The sequence below is a fragment of the Bolinopsis microptera genome, chromosome 2 (assembly GCF_026151205.1).
Source record: "Bolinopsis microptera isolate Bmic1 chromosome 2, MBARI_Bmic_1.0, whole genome shotgun sequence".
NCBI lineage: Eukaryota > Metazoa > Ctenophora > Tentaculata > Lobata > Bolinopsidae > Bolinopsis > Bolinopsis microptera.
In genome coordinates this window covers 22,295,779-22,313,836 of record NC_087073.1, presented here as the reverse complement: position 1 = coordinate 22,313,836, position 18,058 = coordinate 22,295,779, and the positions used below count along the sequence as shown (strand labels likewise).

The 18,058-nt window shown below is 36.6% G+C and overlaps 1 protein-coding gene across 6 annotated transcripts in view; it reads left to right on the top strand.

Annotated features, from left to right (window-relative positions):
• LOC134811794 (PH domain-containing protein DDB_G0287875-like) overlaps positions 1-18,058 on the top strand; it is a 113,547-nt gene that overhangs the window by 78,784 nt on the left and 16,705 nt on the right. For 5 of the 6 annotated variants that reach the window (XM_063818879.1, XM_063818877.1, XM_063818878.1 and 2 more), the window contains exons 2-5: positions 2,755-2,818; positions 3,135-3,178; positions 8,316-8,536; positions 9,171-9,335. In XM_063818879.1, the coding sequence (XP_063674949.1) occupies positions 2,772-2,818; positions 3,135-3,178; positions 8,316-8,536; positions 9,171-9,335 (477 nt within the window). In that variant the 5' untranslated portion in view covers positions 2,755-2,771. Of the gene's footprint in view, positions 1-2,754; positions 2,819-3,134; positions 3,179-7,486; positions 7,976-8,315; positions 8,537-9,170; positions 9,336-18,058 lie in introns of those variants that run through there. The other variant, XM_063818874.1, reaches the window with a different exon arrangement.

Here is an 18,058-nt window from a genome sequence, read left to right as displayed (position 1 = left end):
AAGATCGCATACACGGAATGATCAGAAACATAGCCTTAATGTTTCGATGATAAAAGTTTATATGAAAATATGTTATATTTCTTACCGCTAAAAGTCTGGGATTATAATAACTCACACACTTTGTTCCAACCCCGTACACCGGGTTTTAACTTGATAAATCAACAGACGGCACTGTGTTATAATTGGAAGAACTTGAACAGTTGTTCTGACAAACCTTTGTACCATCCCTAAGAAATCTATAACGCTGACTAGTAGATTTCAGAGAGGTCTTGTTCTACTAGGACACCCAGATTTGTCAGCACCGTAGAGAGCTTGATTGAAAAGGACCCCAGACTGTCTAACGTGATCCAGTTAATAAATATACTGCAAACCAATAAACAGCCCAAAACACCGAATTTAATTCTTTGCAGGCGGTTTTCTAAAGTATTCCTGACGATATCAGTCAGCATCAGAGAGGTTCATATAATAGTATACCTCTACAGCTGCTTCCTTTTAATATACTCTAACATCTCTGCAGGAGCATATCATGTCCATGATATATGAGGATGAAGAGAGAATTTGCTAGAACGTTCACTTTCAGCGCTTCCGTCTATAAGTGCTAAAAACCTGATAAAATATTGGATTGTTGTTCACTTAAACTTTCCAAGGTATTCTCCGATTATATGTATGCCGCTGCCATACAAGGTGCTCAAATTAACATTAGCGGGCTTTCTTCTTTGAACTGTTCATTATATAATGTTTAAATGGTTAAGTCTACCAATTTTCATAGATAACAAGTCACTATTTGACCAGATATTGATATTGTCAGTTAGACAACGATTGAAGTAACTCCCTTCAAATTGAGCGGAAATGATGTCAGATAGCAGTTTATGTCTGCTCAAACCTACCGTTCACTTAACGCTTCACCTCTAACATGTTCTATTCGGCCTACTTTAACTGTTCAATAACAAAACTCCCAAAACTTAGGTAAACACTCAGAGCTAGTACCCGGGTTTTCTTCCCTTCTTACTACTTGGTCATATTTTACTTTCATCTTGGGTCGGAATATCTCTGGCATAATTTCTACAGAATTAGCAGCCGAATTAAAAATTTCAGGCGTAAAAGGGCGTGTGTTTTCTTTCGATTTTTGGCAATGGACCAGAACAAATAGATTGGCAGTTGATGTGTAGAATATACACAATAGAAAAAGTGAACGTCAATGAACCAAAACATTTCTTAATTAAGTTTCCGTGAAGTTTTTCTTCGTTAAAAAACTTGTTAAGAACAACCCTTTTACATGTGCTCATATTTTCTATACTGATGAAGCCGCAAAGTGTATCACTCTTATAACTCATAGACGCTGTGCTTGGCATCACAGAGCACAGACGCAAGGCAATCAAAATCTGATGAACGACCATAAGTACATACATGTGTCAGGTTCACAAACAATCGGCTGACCCGGCCCTGACCCTCTGTAGTAGGGTCTACTCAGTACCTTACCACTCATAAAGCATGACAACTTGGTGGGGTCGTAGTCAATATATTATGTTCCTGGGCATTCAGAGTTCGGTGTATTGTTACACACAACACTTTATATTAATTATATAATAGGGCTAATTAACTTGACTCTGGCGTGTAACTATGGCTCTCTCTTCTTACCGTTCACTGTGTATTACACTATGTTCCCTTCTTATTACTTTGTCCTAGTTGACCTAGTACACTTATTAGCTGAGATTGTTGTTTTCTAAACCGCTTCATGACGTGTTTTTGTAAAAGAGTTAAAATGGTAATGTTTTATGTGACGACTGGTACCTGTTGAGCTTGAAGTTTAAACGTTTGGAAAATCCGCAGTGGAGTCAGGAATCCTGTGTTGGCTAAAACAATGGGGTCACTTTTCTGCCTCAAGATTTCGTGCATATTGTTATGCGACAGCACGGCTATAAATTGCCATAAGAAAGGGTTGTGGGTACATTAGCTCGCTTGTAAATTATAATAGATGTAGGACGTGGGTTTAAAAAGTAAAAGTGGTCCCTGACCTGTGCCCCATGGCCCTGTACAGTTGTGCCTCACGAATTTCTGACGGATCTCCATAATCAATGATCACCCAAGACATTTGCAGTTAAACTAACTTAGGCCCTAAAAAGGCCACTGTGCTAAATTCCCGATCTTGCTACTAGACAAAGGCGTTTCTCTCGAGCCTAGACCTAAGATGAGTGTGTCAGGTTTGTTAACCGAAACCTGACCCCGGATCTTGTGTTAATTGATTGTTCAATGATTTGGGTGTAACACTGTAAGATATTGAGCTAACAAGATTTAACGTGTAATCTTCTGCCATGTTGCTCATGACATGTTCAATGTTCATGTTGCTTTCAGTCTTGTTGGTGCGAAGCACTTATTTAAGATATTCGATTGTCCCGTTGTACATCACCTTAAACCGTGTATTTGTTAGGTTCTGTCCTATTTCGTTGGAGAGGGTATTCGAGTTACAAAATATAAGAATTTTGCCCTTCTTACCCCCCCCCCCCCTCCCTCCCTCCCTCCGTACATATATTTTTTACAGTTTAAACAGATTGAAGTTATATATTTCAGATTCTGTCTTAAGATTGGTGAAAATCGTTAATCTCCCTGTGGTTCCCACTCCATAAGTCTGTATTTATTAATAAACGTGCCAAGTTTTCTGTAGAAACTGAACGTGAAATTTTCTCCAAATTGACAACTTAAATTGTTGGGGCGTCCAGACATGTCAGAACTCTAACCACCAAATCTTCTCTATAGCTGTGGTGCATGTAGGCATGTCAGATAGCCCCGTTGCCAAGAAGCTCAAAATCGAGGATCCCGAGTAAGTGTTTATTTCTACGTGGGCGTTAGTTTTCGTTGCTGGAAATCACCGACGTGTGCCGCCGCTTACGCTGCTCTGTCTAAAATTTGTAGCCAATAGCTACTGACTATGATTTATAATATATTTGATCTTTCGAGTGTAAAAATGATATTTAGTAACTTTCTTGCTTTTAATGGATTTGCAAGTACTCTTGTCTGTTATATTTACATCAAGATCAGAGTAATCTCTGATCTGGTTTGTCTCTTAACAGTTCCGCATCATCACTCAGCTCTTCAGAATATTCTGCCCAGCAAACCCATTAAACGAATATTTTCAGAGATACTAACGGTGAGACAGTAACTACTAACGGGACAATAGACGGTACGTCATTAATCGTTTATTGATTTGTTTATTAACCAAATTTAGACAATTAATTTGAAAATCACCAAATTTATGAGTCGATTTAGGAACAATTATAATTTTTTACTGTTAATTTTTCAATGTAGACACTGAACAACTACAAGCAGGTTACAAATTGTTGAGGATTCGTTTTTTGACCCGGTCAAATGTTTAAAATCTCTCAAGTATATAAAAATGAGTTGTGTAAAACGTTGTGAGATTGCATGTGAAAAAGTGTAAAGAGTACCAGTATATCTACTATAGTCTAAGAAATGTCCTACACATGATAATAATATTGCAGCTACTGTCAGTGTAACAATCGTCACTGCTCGATCCGACCAATGTTTTTAAAATCCGCAACTATTTGTTAACACCAGCCTCCGCCGTTTATGGAAAGTTCTGGAATAAACTTTATTTACTAACTAATAGTAACAGTTGGTATTACAAAATAAGTGTCATAAGATGTGGAGTGTGGCCGGGTGACAACTAGTAACTCAACCAGAAAAATGAACTTGAATTTTTTTTTATTAAATACTTTTCAAACTTTACAGAGTACAGCAATTACAACGTATGAAATAAACTCTAATAAATTATTGCCCCCGTCTGTAAAATCTGACGGGAGACCAAACACGGTACTGCACAGTAAAACGTGCCCGCAATTATATGGCCCCGATAATCGATATATATATATATATTTTGTTGCTGTACTCCTACACATTAAAATTCGGTGTTGATATATATATGTGGACACGTTCATTTGAGTTTGAGGATATTGGTAAATATAAGTGACCCTATTAAAAGGCACAGTGTAGTTGACTTTGTCACACTATGAAATTACATAAACCCTTGATGGTTAGGATAATCGTCTCATCCTCTAGGCTAACTTTGTCACATAACGATATCTTAATCAGGTTATAAGATATCGCTTAAATACGGCCGGCACGGAAATGGTTACATTGTCACACTATAAACATGTGACGGAGTAAATATGGACCCCTTGCTGCCGTTTTTGACCAAATTTTTGAGTGTCCAGTTGATTGGATGGGTACATATGACCATTACCTACATATTTGACGACTTTTTTCGTTAAATGGTGCACTCAGGTTTACTCTGTCACACATTTAAGAAAATATGTGAAGAATGTTTAGGGCACCCTGATAAGCAATGCTGAGTAGTGTAGGTTTATTTGATGGCCTGAAAGTGCTGGGAATTGTTATTATATCATATAGCCGTTAGGAATTAAAACACAGAAGGCACAACCAAGTTTACTTTGTCACATAATCTTAATGATATCTGAACATGTGTGAAATTGAAAAAATAATGATATACCAGCTTAAACCCTTTATATTACGTACTATGGATCAAACAACACTGCTAGTACCATGCACCAGTCACATGAATCATTATCAGGTGGTAATATGTTAACAGTGTCACAATTAAACTACCGCAACATGGTCAAAAATAGGGTAATTTCGTCACAAACAAATTATTACTACTCTGTTAGCTCCTTGCTGGCAAAATAACTAGTTTATCGAAAATTTTTTGATGATTAAGTTACATAGTATTCTAATAGAGTTATAGATCTACAAAAAAGGGGCAAGACATGTTTACTTTGTCACATCAGTTATTATAAGAGTTAGGTAATCGTCATCACATTAACATATATTTTTCGTAGTTTGGATTGATTTATATAGGCAATAAAGCATCCTATGCCAATTTTAACACACTATCTTGATATTGTTGGGGCAGGGAAAGTTAATTTTGTCACATTTTTAGTGACTTTGACAAATTTAACCTAAAATTGTTAAACTTAAGAATGTTGAATTCTGATAGAGGTATAGAATATAGATCTTCAAAATAGGGGCAAGACATGTTCACTTTGTCACATCAGTTATTATAAGAGTTATTATAAGAGACTATTTCATTCTATAATCATTGTTTTTAACCTATTTATGATTTCGTATACTTTTTTGTGACAATGTTAACATCAACTGATCTTAACTTGCATCAACTACATTGTCATCATATAAAGTTTTCCCGCCTTTCAAACCAAAATCAAATATAAATAATTTGCCCAAAATTTAAAATTTCATATATTTTGACAGAATTAACCTCATTTCCCAATAACCAAGTGCCTGTATTAGCTTACTATTCAAAACAATATATTTTAGGGCTATGATTGGTAGAGCAACCATCAAATAATGAGTTGAAAGGGTTTTTAGGACACCTCACAGTAGAATAGAGGTATGGTATTCTGAGTGTGACAAAGTTACCCAAATATTGCCTTGTAACCGTTCGATCCGTGCCCATTAACCAATGTTGTATCATAATTGTAAGATTGACCTAATTTACTATATTTCAGACCAAGGAATGATAATTAGACAACTGCAGTTAACTAAGTCACACAAAATGTGACATTTGAAACATTATAGTGCCTAACAACAATAGATTTTCTTTCTGAGCGGTGCATATGGGAGTATGGGTTACGTGGCTTATGTTCAGAACTTCTGAACGTGCTAGGTTAATAGATGTCAAAATTAGGCCACTATCGTCGAAAACGCTATTATTTTTGTTTACCAATATCCTCAAACTCAAATGAACGTGTCCATGTAACAATGATTCGGCTGAACCAACACACAGCAAGAGCCACATTAACGTTGAGGCCGTCAGGCAAACATGATCTTTTCACTGTAAAACTTGATGGAAATGAAGAACCTTCATATTATATAAATTTCGCCTAAAGTTAATTCAAATTATCCATGATCCTATTTGAACGTCGTCATAGGAGTTATTTTGGAATTTGATCTCATTTCTCCAACTTCATCAACAGAACCATTTTCCTCTCACCTCGATCCTACCCTCTAATCAGGGTCGTCTTTAAGACTGGGATTGTTTAAATTATTTGGGGGTCTCCACTATAATAGCTCACAAGATGTCTCAGTATATGGAGCTTTAATGGTTGAAATCCCTGAATCCTGATGCGCTCCCTCGTGGTTTTAGCCCAGGAACAGAAAGAAGAGAGTCTTCACTTTCCTCTTCCTTATTTCTAGTCCATTTAGATTCTAATTATTGCATCGTAATATAGACAGACCCAATAACCTGTTTCCCGCCTTTTTAGCTGATCTTCCTAAGCTATGTATCAAGAGATCGGCTAAGAATTTGCTGGTTATATCTTTTTATGATATCTTTTACAATGTCATAGAATCGGGGACACTTTCATGTGAATGTGAAGTTTCACGACTTCTGAACTTATGCCAACCTCATCATTAGATAAAGTCCTTTTTACAAGCAGCGGTATTATTTACCAATTTAGGTGACCAATTTAATACGTTGTGCACCTAAAATAGCTCGTAAATACTAACATAGTCATAAGATCGTTGGTGAAGGGCCTCTAGCGCGGTTACAACATGCATGTGGTAACCCCGGCAATCTATACACTCCTCTGGATATCTCCCCTTCTCTTTTGATCAGCAGGTATGCCGTACCACTGTAGTATTATAAATGTAATTTGTTTATTTAAGGACGCACCGGAAATTATGCAAATCAAACGAGTGAAAGAGGTCATCATATGCAAATCTTTAACTCGCTTGCGGCGATTTCCCTGTCCCCCTTATGTACGCAAAAATATTTAGGTATTTATTGCTTGGTGTTTGACATGCCACTCTTGTTCTGTCACCCCTTCTCACCGTTCTTTGTCTCCCCCGTGTGAACATCATATAATTTGTACATATTATTTAAATTTTCGTAGCATACCCCCTTCTGCTCCATGCGTTATCTTTTTCGGACTAAATTTTGGGTACATATAATTGAATTTCAGTGCTGTGTATTTGATCCTGTGGAGGATGATTATTTACAGTTCACCGTGAGGGGGACGAATCGGAGGGAGCCAACCAAAAATGTGTGAAAATGCTATACAATATATACTTCATGGATCACGATCCGCAGCTTTCTCCGCCAGAATATTTGCTAATTTGTCTTCAATAACATTCATTTTTGTTCCGAATACCCGGTAGTCCCTCTGGTTTTGTGTTGTACATTTTAATGTTCCCGGCCGACGCTCTCCCCCATTTTCAGTGTTACTATATTACCTCCTGACCGCATTTATTTTTGGCTGTGATTTTGATCCGGGTCATCTAAGAAAATTACCGTTGTTGTTATAGTGCCTCTGGCCGCGAGAAGGTGTATTATAGATTTAATTTTGTAATTATGCTTATGTTTATACTTCAGCGCTACATAAATCAACTTTGCGTTGCGTTTTCTAGATTCACAAATTTGTGATTCGATTTCCTCGGCTATACATTGCTTGATGATCTTCCTTCCTTTTGTTTGATCGGATAGTACTCACACCTTGTCACCCGTACAGAGATTATATAGGGCATCAGAAGACCACCTCTTACCACCAACCTCCTCGTAACTCCACCAAATCAGCTCTTTAGAAACCACTTTCAGTGTCACTAGACAGTGACCATCTCGTAATCAAATCCGAACTCTCCCTGATAAAATCTGCCAACCCCCGTTTCCTGGGATCACGTGACGTCACCATATCATCTGCTTCAAGCTCACCCGCCCTGTTGATGTCTCCCCAGTTGGAGAGTCTCAGCAACAAACGAATCCTCCATCGCAAGATCTCGAAAACCTGTCGGCAGGCCAAGCTGAGGAGACTTCGGAGACTGCTCCATTTTAATGGAGCTTGTAACTTGGAGTTGTTTCCCGATTACATGGACTATTTACACCGATTTGTCAGATGTCTCGATTACCGTGACGAAGACACTTATCGTTGTAAGATCATCTTTTTTTCAAAACCACACAAGCATGACAATTTGATAGCGTCCAGAAGCAAAAAATTGTTACAAAAAGCGAAATATCTGTGATTTCATGTGGTACCCTGGCTTTTAGGGATGCCGCGTTTTATCTTGCAACCGTTACCATTGGTTACAAATAAGTCATGATTTGAATTAAATGAGTGTCGTTATCTGGTAGTTACAACACTAATCGTCTCATCTAACACAAGGGATTCACTAAATAATAACTGGAGCAGCGCGATATTAATATTGATATTAAAGTATGGTCCCTCTGAAAGTGAAACACACAGCTTAATTTCATACCCGTTTATTTTCAGGTGTTGACAAGAAAGAAAACAACAGTAACAACCACCAAACGGAGGTTATTGACGAGAAGAAACCCGGTGATCAGACCAACAACAATCTCAACAACTCCGTTCCCCACGTTAATAACAACGTAGAAACAGCCCCGCCAGCCCAAATCACCCCGCCGCCGCCTCAGCTCGCCGCCGCCGCCTCGTCAGCTGTTGTACCTGTTGCTCCGGCTGCAGCTCCCCAGGTAAAACAGATCTTTATTTTTCTTTCAAACCTGTGCGGTAGAAATAATAAATCTCCTTGGGAGTTACGACTGTTAGTCCACTCACGTGCTCAATAAGGGGTCGTTTTATTGGCCCGAGGTAGGCCAAAAAGCAGAGCAAGTGTGAGCCAATATGTGCAGTTCCGTTGGGCAATGATTTAATTCGATTTACCAATCACCACGTACATTTAAAATTCCCATTCTCTAGACTTCAGCACAACTGGATCCTTTAATTTGATTAATGATTTAGATCTTTACACTTTCCACGTTACCGCGGACTCAGCATGCAAAATCTGCCCGTCGGCTTATTAAACTCATGACCTCCTTTCAATCTACTACCAGTCCTGGTTTCAGTGATTTGAATCGTGTTTTTTGGAGTGCATCAGAATTTCCGAAATAATGATTCCTCAATCTTGATCGTTTGACACGATGTACTGTGTAGTTTACACTATGCATTTCAATTTGCTTGCCATAAACTTTCGCAATGCTCTTCACTTTAACCGTTAACCGAAGCCAGACGAGTTCTCAAGATGTATGTCTATGTAATGACCACATGACTTTATATTAAAAATTTAACACGTTTTAACCTAAAAATCTGACACCTTATGCTTTTCAGGCTCCGCCCACCAGCCAAGCTAACCGTTTGGACCCCAACGAAATAATAGCCCAGCTCAAAGAGAGCCTGCGACAGGAGGAAGCGAAACTCCAGTTCTTGAGAAAGCTAAAACTCACTCAAGCGAAACTTAAGGAGCGCCAGGAACGGATAGCTGCACAGAATCAAGTAAGATTTAGGATTAGTTGGTATTCTCATTTTAATAGTCCGAACACCACAATTTTTATAATTATATTTATTTTACTACTCTAAGTGCGTTATTTTCCGGCTTTTGTTTCTTTTAGGATCAACCACGTTCCTCCTTCCTCGCTACTCCATCATTTACTAATTGATCCTATGTTACTTTGTAGGCTGTGGCATTAACTGTAGTGATATTGGTGACTAAATTATGGACTTGATTCTACAAAGACGTAGTTTGCCTTCCCCCGTCATATCCCGTGAACCCGTTGTCTGGAAATATCCCGGCACAGCTTTATCGACATTAAGAGCGTTGTTCAATTTGATTACTTATTGTAATTCATTTTAAATACCTTTTAACAAGAAAATGGGCAAAAATATCCCTTTTAAGTTTTTTAGCCCCTTTTTAGTACTTTTTCCCCAAAAAGAAAAGCTTTTTAAAAAAAGCTGTTTCAAAAGGAAAATAAGTTATTTAAGCTTTTCCAGAAAATTTTATTTTTGGGCCCAAGACAGAGGTTTTAAGTGTTTTTCAAGTAAAAAAGGTCCCTATTTTGGCTTTTTTCAAATTGAATAAATTTTCTGCCAGTAAAAAGAAAAATTTTTGGCCTTTTCCCCAATAAATAGGCAAGTTTTGTTTTCCCGGTTTAATTTTTTTGATGTCTTAATTTTTAAAATTTTAAAGTAAATGAGGTAAAATTTAGTTCCCAATCGTAAAGATTATTTTAGTTGGCCCCAGAAATTTTTAAAAAAATTTTTAAATGAGGAAATTTTTTAAGTAAGGCGGGGTTTAAATTAAAATGTTCAATTTAAGTGGGGTTTTAGGGTCTAGTCATATAAAAAAACTGTAAAATAAATAGAGATCCTTTTTTTGGTTAAAGGGTTGTTTCCAAATTAAGGGTTTTTTCCAATTTTAAAGAAAACGAATTTCATAATGAGTTCTATTTTTTTGCTGTTTAAAAAGTATGTTTTTCCCCAAAAAATTTTTACTGGTTTCAAAAGGGAAAATTTAAGGCCCAAAAAAAATTTTAAAAACCCTCGTAAATGGGGAACCATTTTTTAGAACCCTTTTCAATTTAACTACCTATGTTTTTTACTTTTCTTTAAATTTGGGTCTTTTTAAAAAGTAAGAAGGGTTTTTCCCCCAATTTTAAAAAAAAGTTATTAGTTTAGTTATTTTTTTAAAAGGGGGGGGGTGGGGGGCCAAAAATTTAAAATGATCAAAAATGTTTTAATGAATAACAAATTTTTTAGAAAAAGGTATAAAAGTTTTTTTAAAAAGCCCCCCCTTTTAAAATCAAAAATTTTAAATAGTCTATTAAGCGTTTAAGGGGTAAATTAAATCCCTTTTTTATTGGGTTTCAAAGAAAAAAAGAGCTAATTTTATAACCTTTTTAAAAAAATGGTCAAGAGGAGCTTTTTAAAAAAAATATTCAAAATTTAAAGTTTTTGGGCAATAATAAAGGTTTAAAATTTTTTGAGCTGTTCAAAAGTAAAATTTGGGGGGGCCCATGGGTTAAAGGCTTTTTTTTAAAAATTAGTCTTTTTTAGACCCCCTGTTTTTTCCAAAAATTAAAATCCCGTCAAAAAAATTTTGGGGGGTTTTTCAAAAGGGTAAAGGGGAGGCCCAAAATTTAGAGCTGTTCAAGAAATACCTTTTTAGTAGCTGTTTCAAGTAAATGAGGTCTATTTTAGTAGCTGTTTCAAGTAAATGAGGTCTATTTTAGTAGCTGTTTCAAGTAAATGAGGTCTATTTTAGTAGCTGTTTCAAGTAAATGAGGTCTATTTTAGTAGCTGTTTCAAGTAAATGAGGTCTATTTTAGTAGCTGTTTCAAGTAAATGAGGTCTATTTTAGTAGCTGTTTCAAGTAAATGAGGTCTATTTTAGTAGCTGTTTCAAGTAAATGAGGTCTATTTTAGTAGCTGTTTCAAGTAAATGAGGTCTATTTTAGTAGCTGTTTCAAGTAAATGAGGTCTATTTTAGTAGCTGTTTCAAGTAAATGAGGTCTATTTTAGTAGCTGTTTCAAGTAAATGAGGTCTATTTTAGTAGCTGTTTCAAGTAAATGAGGTCTATTTTAGTAGCTGTTTCAAGTAAATGAGGTCTATTTTAGTAGCTGTTTCAAGTAAATGAGGTCTATTTTAGTAGCTGTTTCAAGTAAATGAGGTCTATTTTAGTAGCTGTTTCAAGTAAATGAGGTCTATTTTAGTAGCTGTTTCAAGTAAATGAGGTCTATTTTAGTAGCTGTTTCAAGTAAATGAGGTCTATTTTAGTAGCTGTTTCAAGTAAATGAGGTCTATTTTAGTAGCTGTTTCAAGTAAATGAGGTCTATTTTAGTAGCTGTTTCAAGTAAATGAGGTCTATTTTAGTAGCTGTTTCAAGTAAATGAGGTCTATTTTAGTAGCTGTTTCAAGTAAATGAGGTCTATTTTAGTAGCTGTTTCAAGTAAATGAGGTCTATTTTAGTAGCTGTTTCAAGTAAATGAGGTCTATTTTAGTAGCTGTTTCAAGTAAATGAGGTCTATTTTAGTAGCTGTTTCAAGTAAATGAGGTCTATTTTAGTAGCTGTTTCAAGTAAATGAGGTCTATTTTAGTAGCTGTTTCAAGTAAATGAGGTCTATTTTAGTAGCTGTTTCAAGTAAATGAGGTCTATTTTAGTAGCTGTTTCAAGTAAATGAGGTCTATTTTAGTAGCTGTTTCAAGTAAATGAGGTCTATTTTAGTAGCTGTTTCAAGTAAATGAGGTCTATTTTAGTAGCTGTTTCAAGTAAATGAGGTCTATTTTAGTAGCTGTTTCAAGTAAATGAGGTCTATTTTAGTAGCTGTTTCAAGTAAATGAGGTCTATTTTAGTAGCTGTTTCAAGTAAATGAGGTCTATTTTAGTAGCTGTTTCAAGTAAATGAGGTCTATTTTAGTAGCTGTTTCAAGTAAATGAGGTCTATTTTAGTAGCTGTTTCAAGTAAATGAGGTCTATTTTAGTAGCTGTTTCAAGTAAATGAGGTCTATTTTAGTAGCTGTTTCAAGTAAATGAGGTCTATTTTAGTAGCTGTTTCAAGTAAATGAGGTCTATTTTAGTAGCTGTTTCAAGTAAATGAGGTCTATTTTAGTAGCTGTTTCAAGTAAATGAGGTCTATTTTAGTAGCTGTTTCAAGTAAATGAGGTCTATTTTAGTAGCTGTTTCAAGTAAATGAGGTCTATTTTAGTAGCTGTTTCAAGTAAATGAGGTCTATTTTAGTAGCTGTTTCAAGTAAATGAGGTCTATTTTAGTAGCTGTTTCAAGTAAATGAGGTCTATTTTAGTAGCTGTTTCAAGTAAATGAGGTCTATTTTAGTAGCTGTTTCAAGTAAATGAGGTCTATTTTAGTAGCTGTTTCAAGTAAATGAGGTCTATTTTAGTAGCTGTTTCAAGTAAATGAGGTCTATTTTAGTAGCTGTTTCAAGTAAATGAGGTCTATTTTAGTAGCTGTTTCAAGTAAATGAGGTCTATGTTTAGTAGCTGTTTCAAGTAAATGAGGTCTATGTTTAGTAGCTGTTTCAAGTAAATGAGGTCTATTTTAGTAGCTGTTTCAAGTAAATGAGGTCTATTTTAGTAGCTGTTTCAAGTAAATGAGGTCTATTTTAGTAGCTGTTTCAAGTAAATGAGGTCTATTTTAGTAGCTGTTTCAAGTAAATGAGGTCTATTTTAGTAGCTGTTTCAAGTAAATGAGGTCTATTTTAGTAGCTGTTTCAAGTAAATGAGGTCTATTTTAGTAGCTGTTTCAAGTAAATGAGGTCTATTTTAGTAGCTGTTTCAAGTAAATGAGGTCTATTTTAGTAGCTGTTTCAAGTAAATGAGGTCTATTTTAGTAGCTGTTTCAAGTAAATGAGGTCTATTTTAGTAGCTGTTTCAAGTAAATGAGGTCTATTTTAGTAGCTGTTTCAAGTAAATGAGGTCTATTTTAGTAGCTGTTTCAAGTAAATGAGGTCTATTTTAGTAGCTGTTTCAAGTAAATGAGGTCTATTTTAGTAGCTGTTTCAAGTAAATGAGGTCTATTTTAGTAGCTGTTTCAAGTAAATGAGGTCTATTTTAGTAGCTGTTTCAAGTAAATGAGGTCTATTTTAGTAGCTGTTTCAAGTAAATGAGGTCTATTTTAGTAGCTGTTTCAAGTAAATGAGGTCTATTTTAGTAGCTGTTTCAAGTAAATGAGGTCTATTTTAGTAGCTGTTTCAAGTAAATGAGGTCTATTTTAGTAGCTGTTTCAAGTAAATGAGGTCTATTTTAGTAGCTGTTTCAAGTAAATGAGGTCTATGTTTAGTAGCTGTTTCAAGTAAATGAGGTCTATTTTAGTAGCTGTTTCAAGTAAATGAGGTCTATTTTAGTAGCTGTTTCAAGTAAATGAGGTCTATTTTAGTAGCTGTTTCAAGTAAATGAGGTCTATTTTAGTAGCTGTTTCAAGTAAATGAGGTCTATGTTTAGTAGCTGTTTCAAGTAAATGAGGTCTATTTTAGTAGCTGTTTCAAGTAAATGAGGTCTATTTTAGTAGCTGTTTCAAGTAAATGAGGTCTATTTTAGTAGCTGTTTCAAGTAAATGAGGTCTATGTTTTAGTAGCTGTTTCAAGTAAATGAGGTCTATTTTAGTAGCTGTTTCAAGTAAATGAGGTCTATTTTAGTAGCTGTTTCAAGTAAATGAGGTCTATTTTAGTAGCTGTTTCAAGTAAATGAGGTCTATGTTTAGTAGCTGTTTCAAGTAAATGAGGTCTATGTTTTAGTAGCTGTTTCAAGTAAATGAGGTCTATGACGTAACAGCAAGATAGTCTGGTGAGCAAGAGACATCTCCACGGCCTAATGTAGTTCTAAGGTAGTGCAGCACAGCTCCAGTCATGTGCCAGTTAACTCTCTCTCTCTTGTCTTTCAAAACTTCTCAATCCCCTGTCTCTCCCTTGTTTTACACTACTTTTAAAATACGTATTGTGTCACTTTCTGGGCACTTTATTGTTGGGCGGCAACTGCCTTTTGTTTTGTACCTGGTTTAGTGTTTCTGGCTATTGGGTGAACTTTCGTGGTGGTTTTTTTTAATTGGCATCAAATTTGGAAAAAAATTAGTCAATTACTAATTTTGTTTCGCACTAGTTAGAGTAGTTACTTTCCTGCAATTTCAGTGGGAGGTCGACAATCACTATCACAGGATTGCACCAAACACTTCATCTAATTTATTCTAAGTATGGCTTGCCCAATGCCCATTAGTCCAAATAAAACCCGAATTTTGCTCCGTCATAAGGTTTTATCTGTGTCTTTGCAATTTCGCTGTTATCCAGGTCCATTTCGTTCACACCGTAGCCTGCAGTTTTATACACTACACTATACATTGTACATTACACTGTACACTATACATTGTACTATACACAACACTACAATGTATATAGTGTATACTGTATTCCCCCTACTCAACAAGTTTGGCAAGATACCCGCCGCTCTTTGTTGGCTCTCCTCTGCCTCTATTGAGCTTGTGTTGTACACCATGTGTAGCCCTGAGGGTCCCAGGGTCGCCCCCCTTGCGTGTAAAAGTGTGTGTATTACCGGTCCCCTAATTAGGCTCCCAGTATAATGGCCCCATCATAAGTTTTCTAATTATCTAATGGCATACTGGTTAGTACGCGATATTGGCTGCGTCCAGCTTACTTTATATTTAAGGTATTTTAGCCTCAAGTCTCAGCCCTGACGAGATCATTGCCAGCTCGCTAAGGGTGCTCCCTCTAATATTTACACTTAGTGTACGCAGTTATTAAAACTAACTTATTCTGATTTTTGGAATGAGTTTCATTCAGTATTACGGATACGTCCTGGTCTATCGATGACAGCTTTCATCCATTTTTGTTGTCTTATTTAGTTATTTCTTGTCAGTTCCAGTCGTGTTAAAAAATATGTGTAAATTTCTTTAGAGCGTTTGCTTAAACAAGTTATGAGTCTCTTACTGTATGATAGGCAGACATTCTTCAGGATTCGTTTTTACCTCTTTTGAACCACATTTGCGCAAATTTACACTGTTCTACATCATTGCGATGTGCTCTTTACTCTGTCGATATTTACATGTTTTCCTGTCACGTTTTTGCTCTGATTCTACATCATACAATTCTCGGTTTTTTTCTCCAAATCCGGGCACGCCCTTACTCTGTTTCCCCTTCTGTTTGTGTCCACGGACCTGCTTTCGCTTCTTTGTCACAGTTGTATCCCTGTTTCTGTTCCCTGTTCCTGTTTCTGTTTCCATCACCTGTTCATGTTTCTGGCGTCACCCTCTCTGGCGAGACCCCTGTGATGCTGATCTCTGTATTTTCGCAGGAAGCTCCAGTTGGTTCGTCAGATTGGTTAGCTCTACTTTTAGGTATGTCCCTTTGTCTTGTTTCGTTCGGGGTGACCCAATATAATGAGTGTCTCCAGAACTGATCTTGTCTTCACCATGACATGACTGTGGTCAGTCCTGACGTTGCGTAATTCTGGGCCACCTAGTGCAGTGGCGTAACAAAGGGCCCCACTGAGGGGTGCCGTCAGAAGAGGGCGCTTTTTCACGAATTCATGATAAAACGTCCAATTTTGCAGCAAAATATACCATATCCCGGCCAACTTAACGTTCGGTCGACGCGAAAAAAATATTTGGTGGTACAAAAAGCTCCAGGAGGCGGGCGCCAAAAAAAGGCCTGGACTTTTTTAGGGTAAGGAGAAAATTTAGCGGAGGGGGGGGCAATGGTAACGTTACGACAGTGACCTCGTGCTTTCTATTTTTTTGGGGTTTTTAGGATTTTTCCCGGGTTCGTTTGTTGTGTTGTCTTTTTAGGTCACAAGTGTTATTTTAAATCTTACATATGTTGTGGATTGAGACGTTTTATCGACCCTCAGAACTTTCATTTATAAAAATTAAAGTTCCAAGTAGGCCAGGCACAGTTTTAATCAACAAATCTGTCTTCGTACATGAATATATCTTCGTGCTTAACCTCCACAATTGAGACTAATACGATCCTCCAACAGAGACACTACACCAATAGCTGTGCTTAAAACCGTTTCTGTACAGTAATTCTGCTCCTTTTATCAATTCTGTGGCTATAACAATGAAATGTAAATAAGCTAGATTCATTACCGTTTGCTCGACTTCTCAATAAAAAATGTCTAAAATTACCTCCTCATCATCATTGTGGATCTGTTAAAGGCTGAAGTATCCGCAGTAATTTTAGCAAATCAAGCGGCTTCATTTAGCTAAAAAGTTCACCACTTTCTCACGGCGGCACTAGGTCAACCCTCGTGGTCGGCGATCGTGGTCGGGTTCTCAAATCCGATGGTCACCAACCCCACCTCACCACGGAGTTAACATGAGCTAATAAAATCTTTTCCACGGTGTACATTTCCATGATGTGTGTTGGGATGGTATCTCATAAATGTTCCGAGGTATGTCCGATCTAAATAATAGTTCGTGTACCTCGCTTACATTCCACACTTTTACACACTTATTAATGTAATGTCATTGTCCTGTAACTGTCTGCAATTTGACTGGTCCATTAGATTTTTGGTTTGAACTGTAGATCCTTGTTTTAGCACGTATTCTGTGTGTTCAGAAGATTACATTCTCTCTCTCGCTTTCCTTGTTGAGGGATCATTGTAGTAGTGTTGTTGGTATCCGACTTGTTCTTTCGTTTTGTTCGGAAGTATTCGCAGACTTACTTATCTCCGAACACGTTCTAACAGCTGGGATAGCCGGATATAATTTCCCATCAAACCCGGATATTCCTGGACGAAATTTTGTACAACCTATTAACGTAATTATGCGGCAATTATTAGGAGGTATCGCTGATCGATTTGAAAAGTGAGACCGGCGTGTACATATATTTAACCTCACAGAACCCTCAACACGGACTTTTCAACATCAGTGTAAAGTAGCTCTTATTGTCTTGCCCATTGTATCAAGGTTGCGTTATTTTGTCGGGTGCTGTGACCAGTGCAGTCATTGACCTTATTGTTCCGAATTATCAAGTTAGTAATTTCTTAGAGGTTTATAGTTTCTTTGTATAGATTTCGGTATCAATGTGTTACCTCCCCTTTTCTCTGCAGTGTTCTACAGAATCTACATGGTAAGATTCTGTATAATTTTCTTAGTACGGGGTCTGGTTGTATATTGAAGCCGATTTTTCCCGGATGAGTTTCTCTTCGCAATACCTAAACTAGCTGTGATAGTTTCATGGACCTGTATAGTGTATATGGGCCCGGCCTGTTAAATAATATGTTGTTGTCACCGGGATCCCTTCGTAAGTGAAAAACATATACTGGTTTAGTTGATAGTTATATAAGTTACATTTCGATGATTTTCTCAAGAAAGGATGATTCAATTGTTTCTAGAAAGGCTGAAGAATTGGTTGACACTTGGCTCATAATCTTGATATAAAGCTGGTACCACGATTTGGGGTTTTTAGCTATGATTGATGTTTCTTTGCACAGTGGTCCACCAGGCTATAATTGACCCAAAATCGAGTGTCATGAAATTCTGTTTATTTATTTGTTATTTATCATAAATTATCAGCCGGTACATATGCTGAAGACGATAATTAAAAATCTTTCAAAATATGGAAATGGCGTACGATAATATTAACGATTTTTTTACACAGTCCGAAATTCAAGCAATTGGCAGTAAAGATTGGCCTACATCTGACTGGATATTCATAAAGCAGTGTATATTTGATTTACTTACTCTTGTTGTTGCTG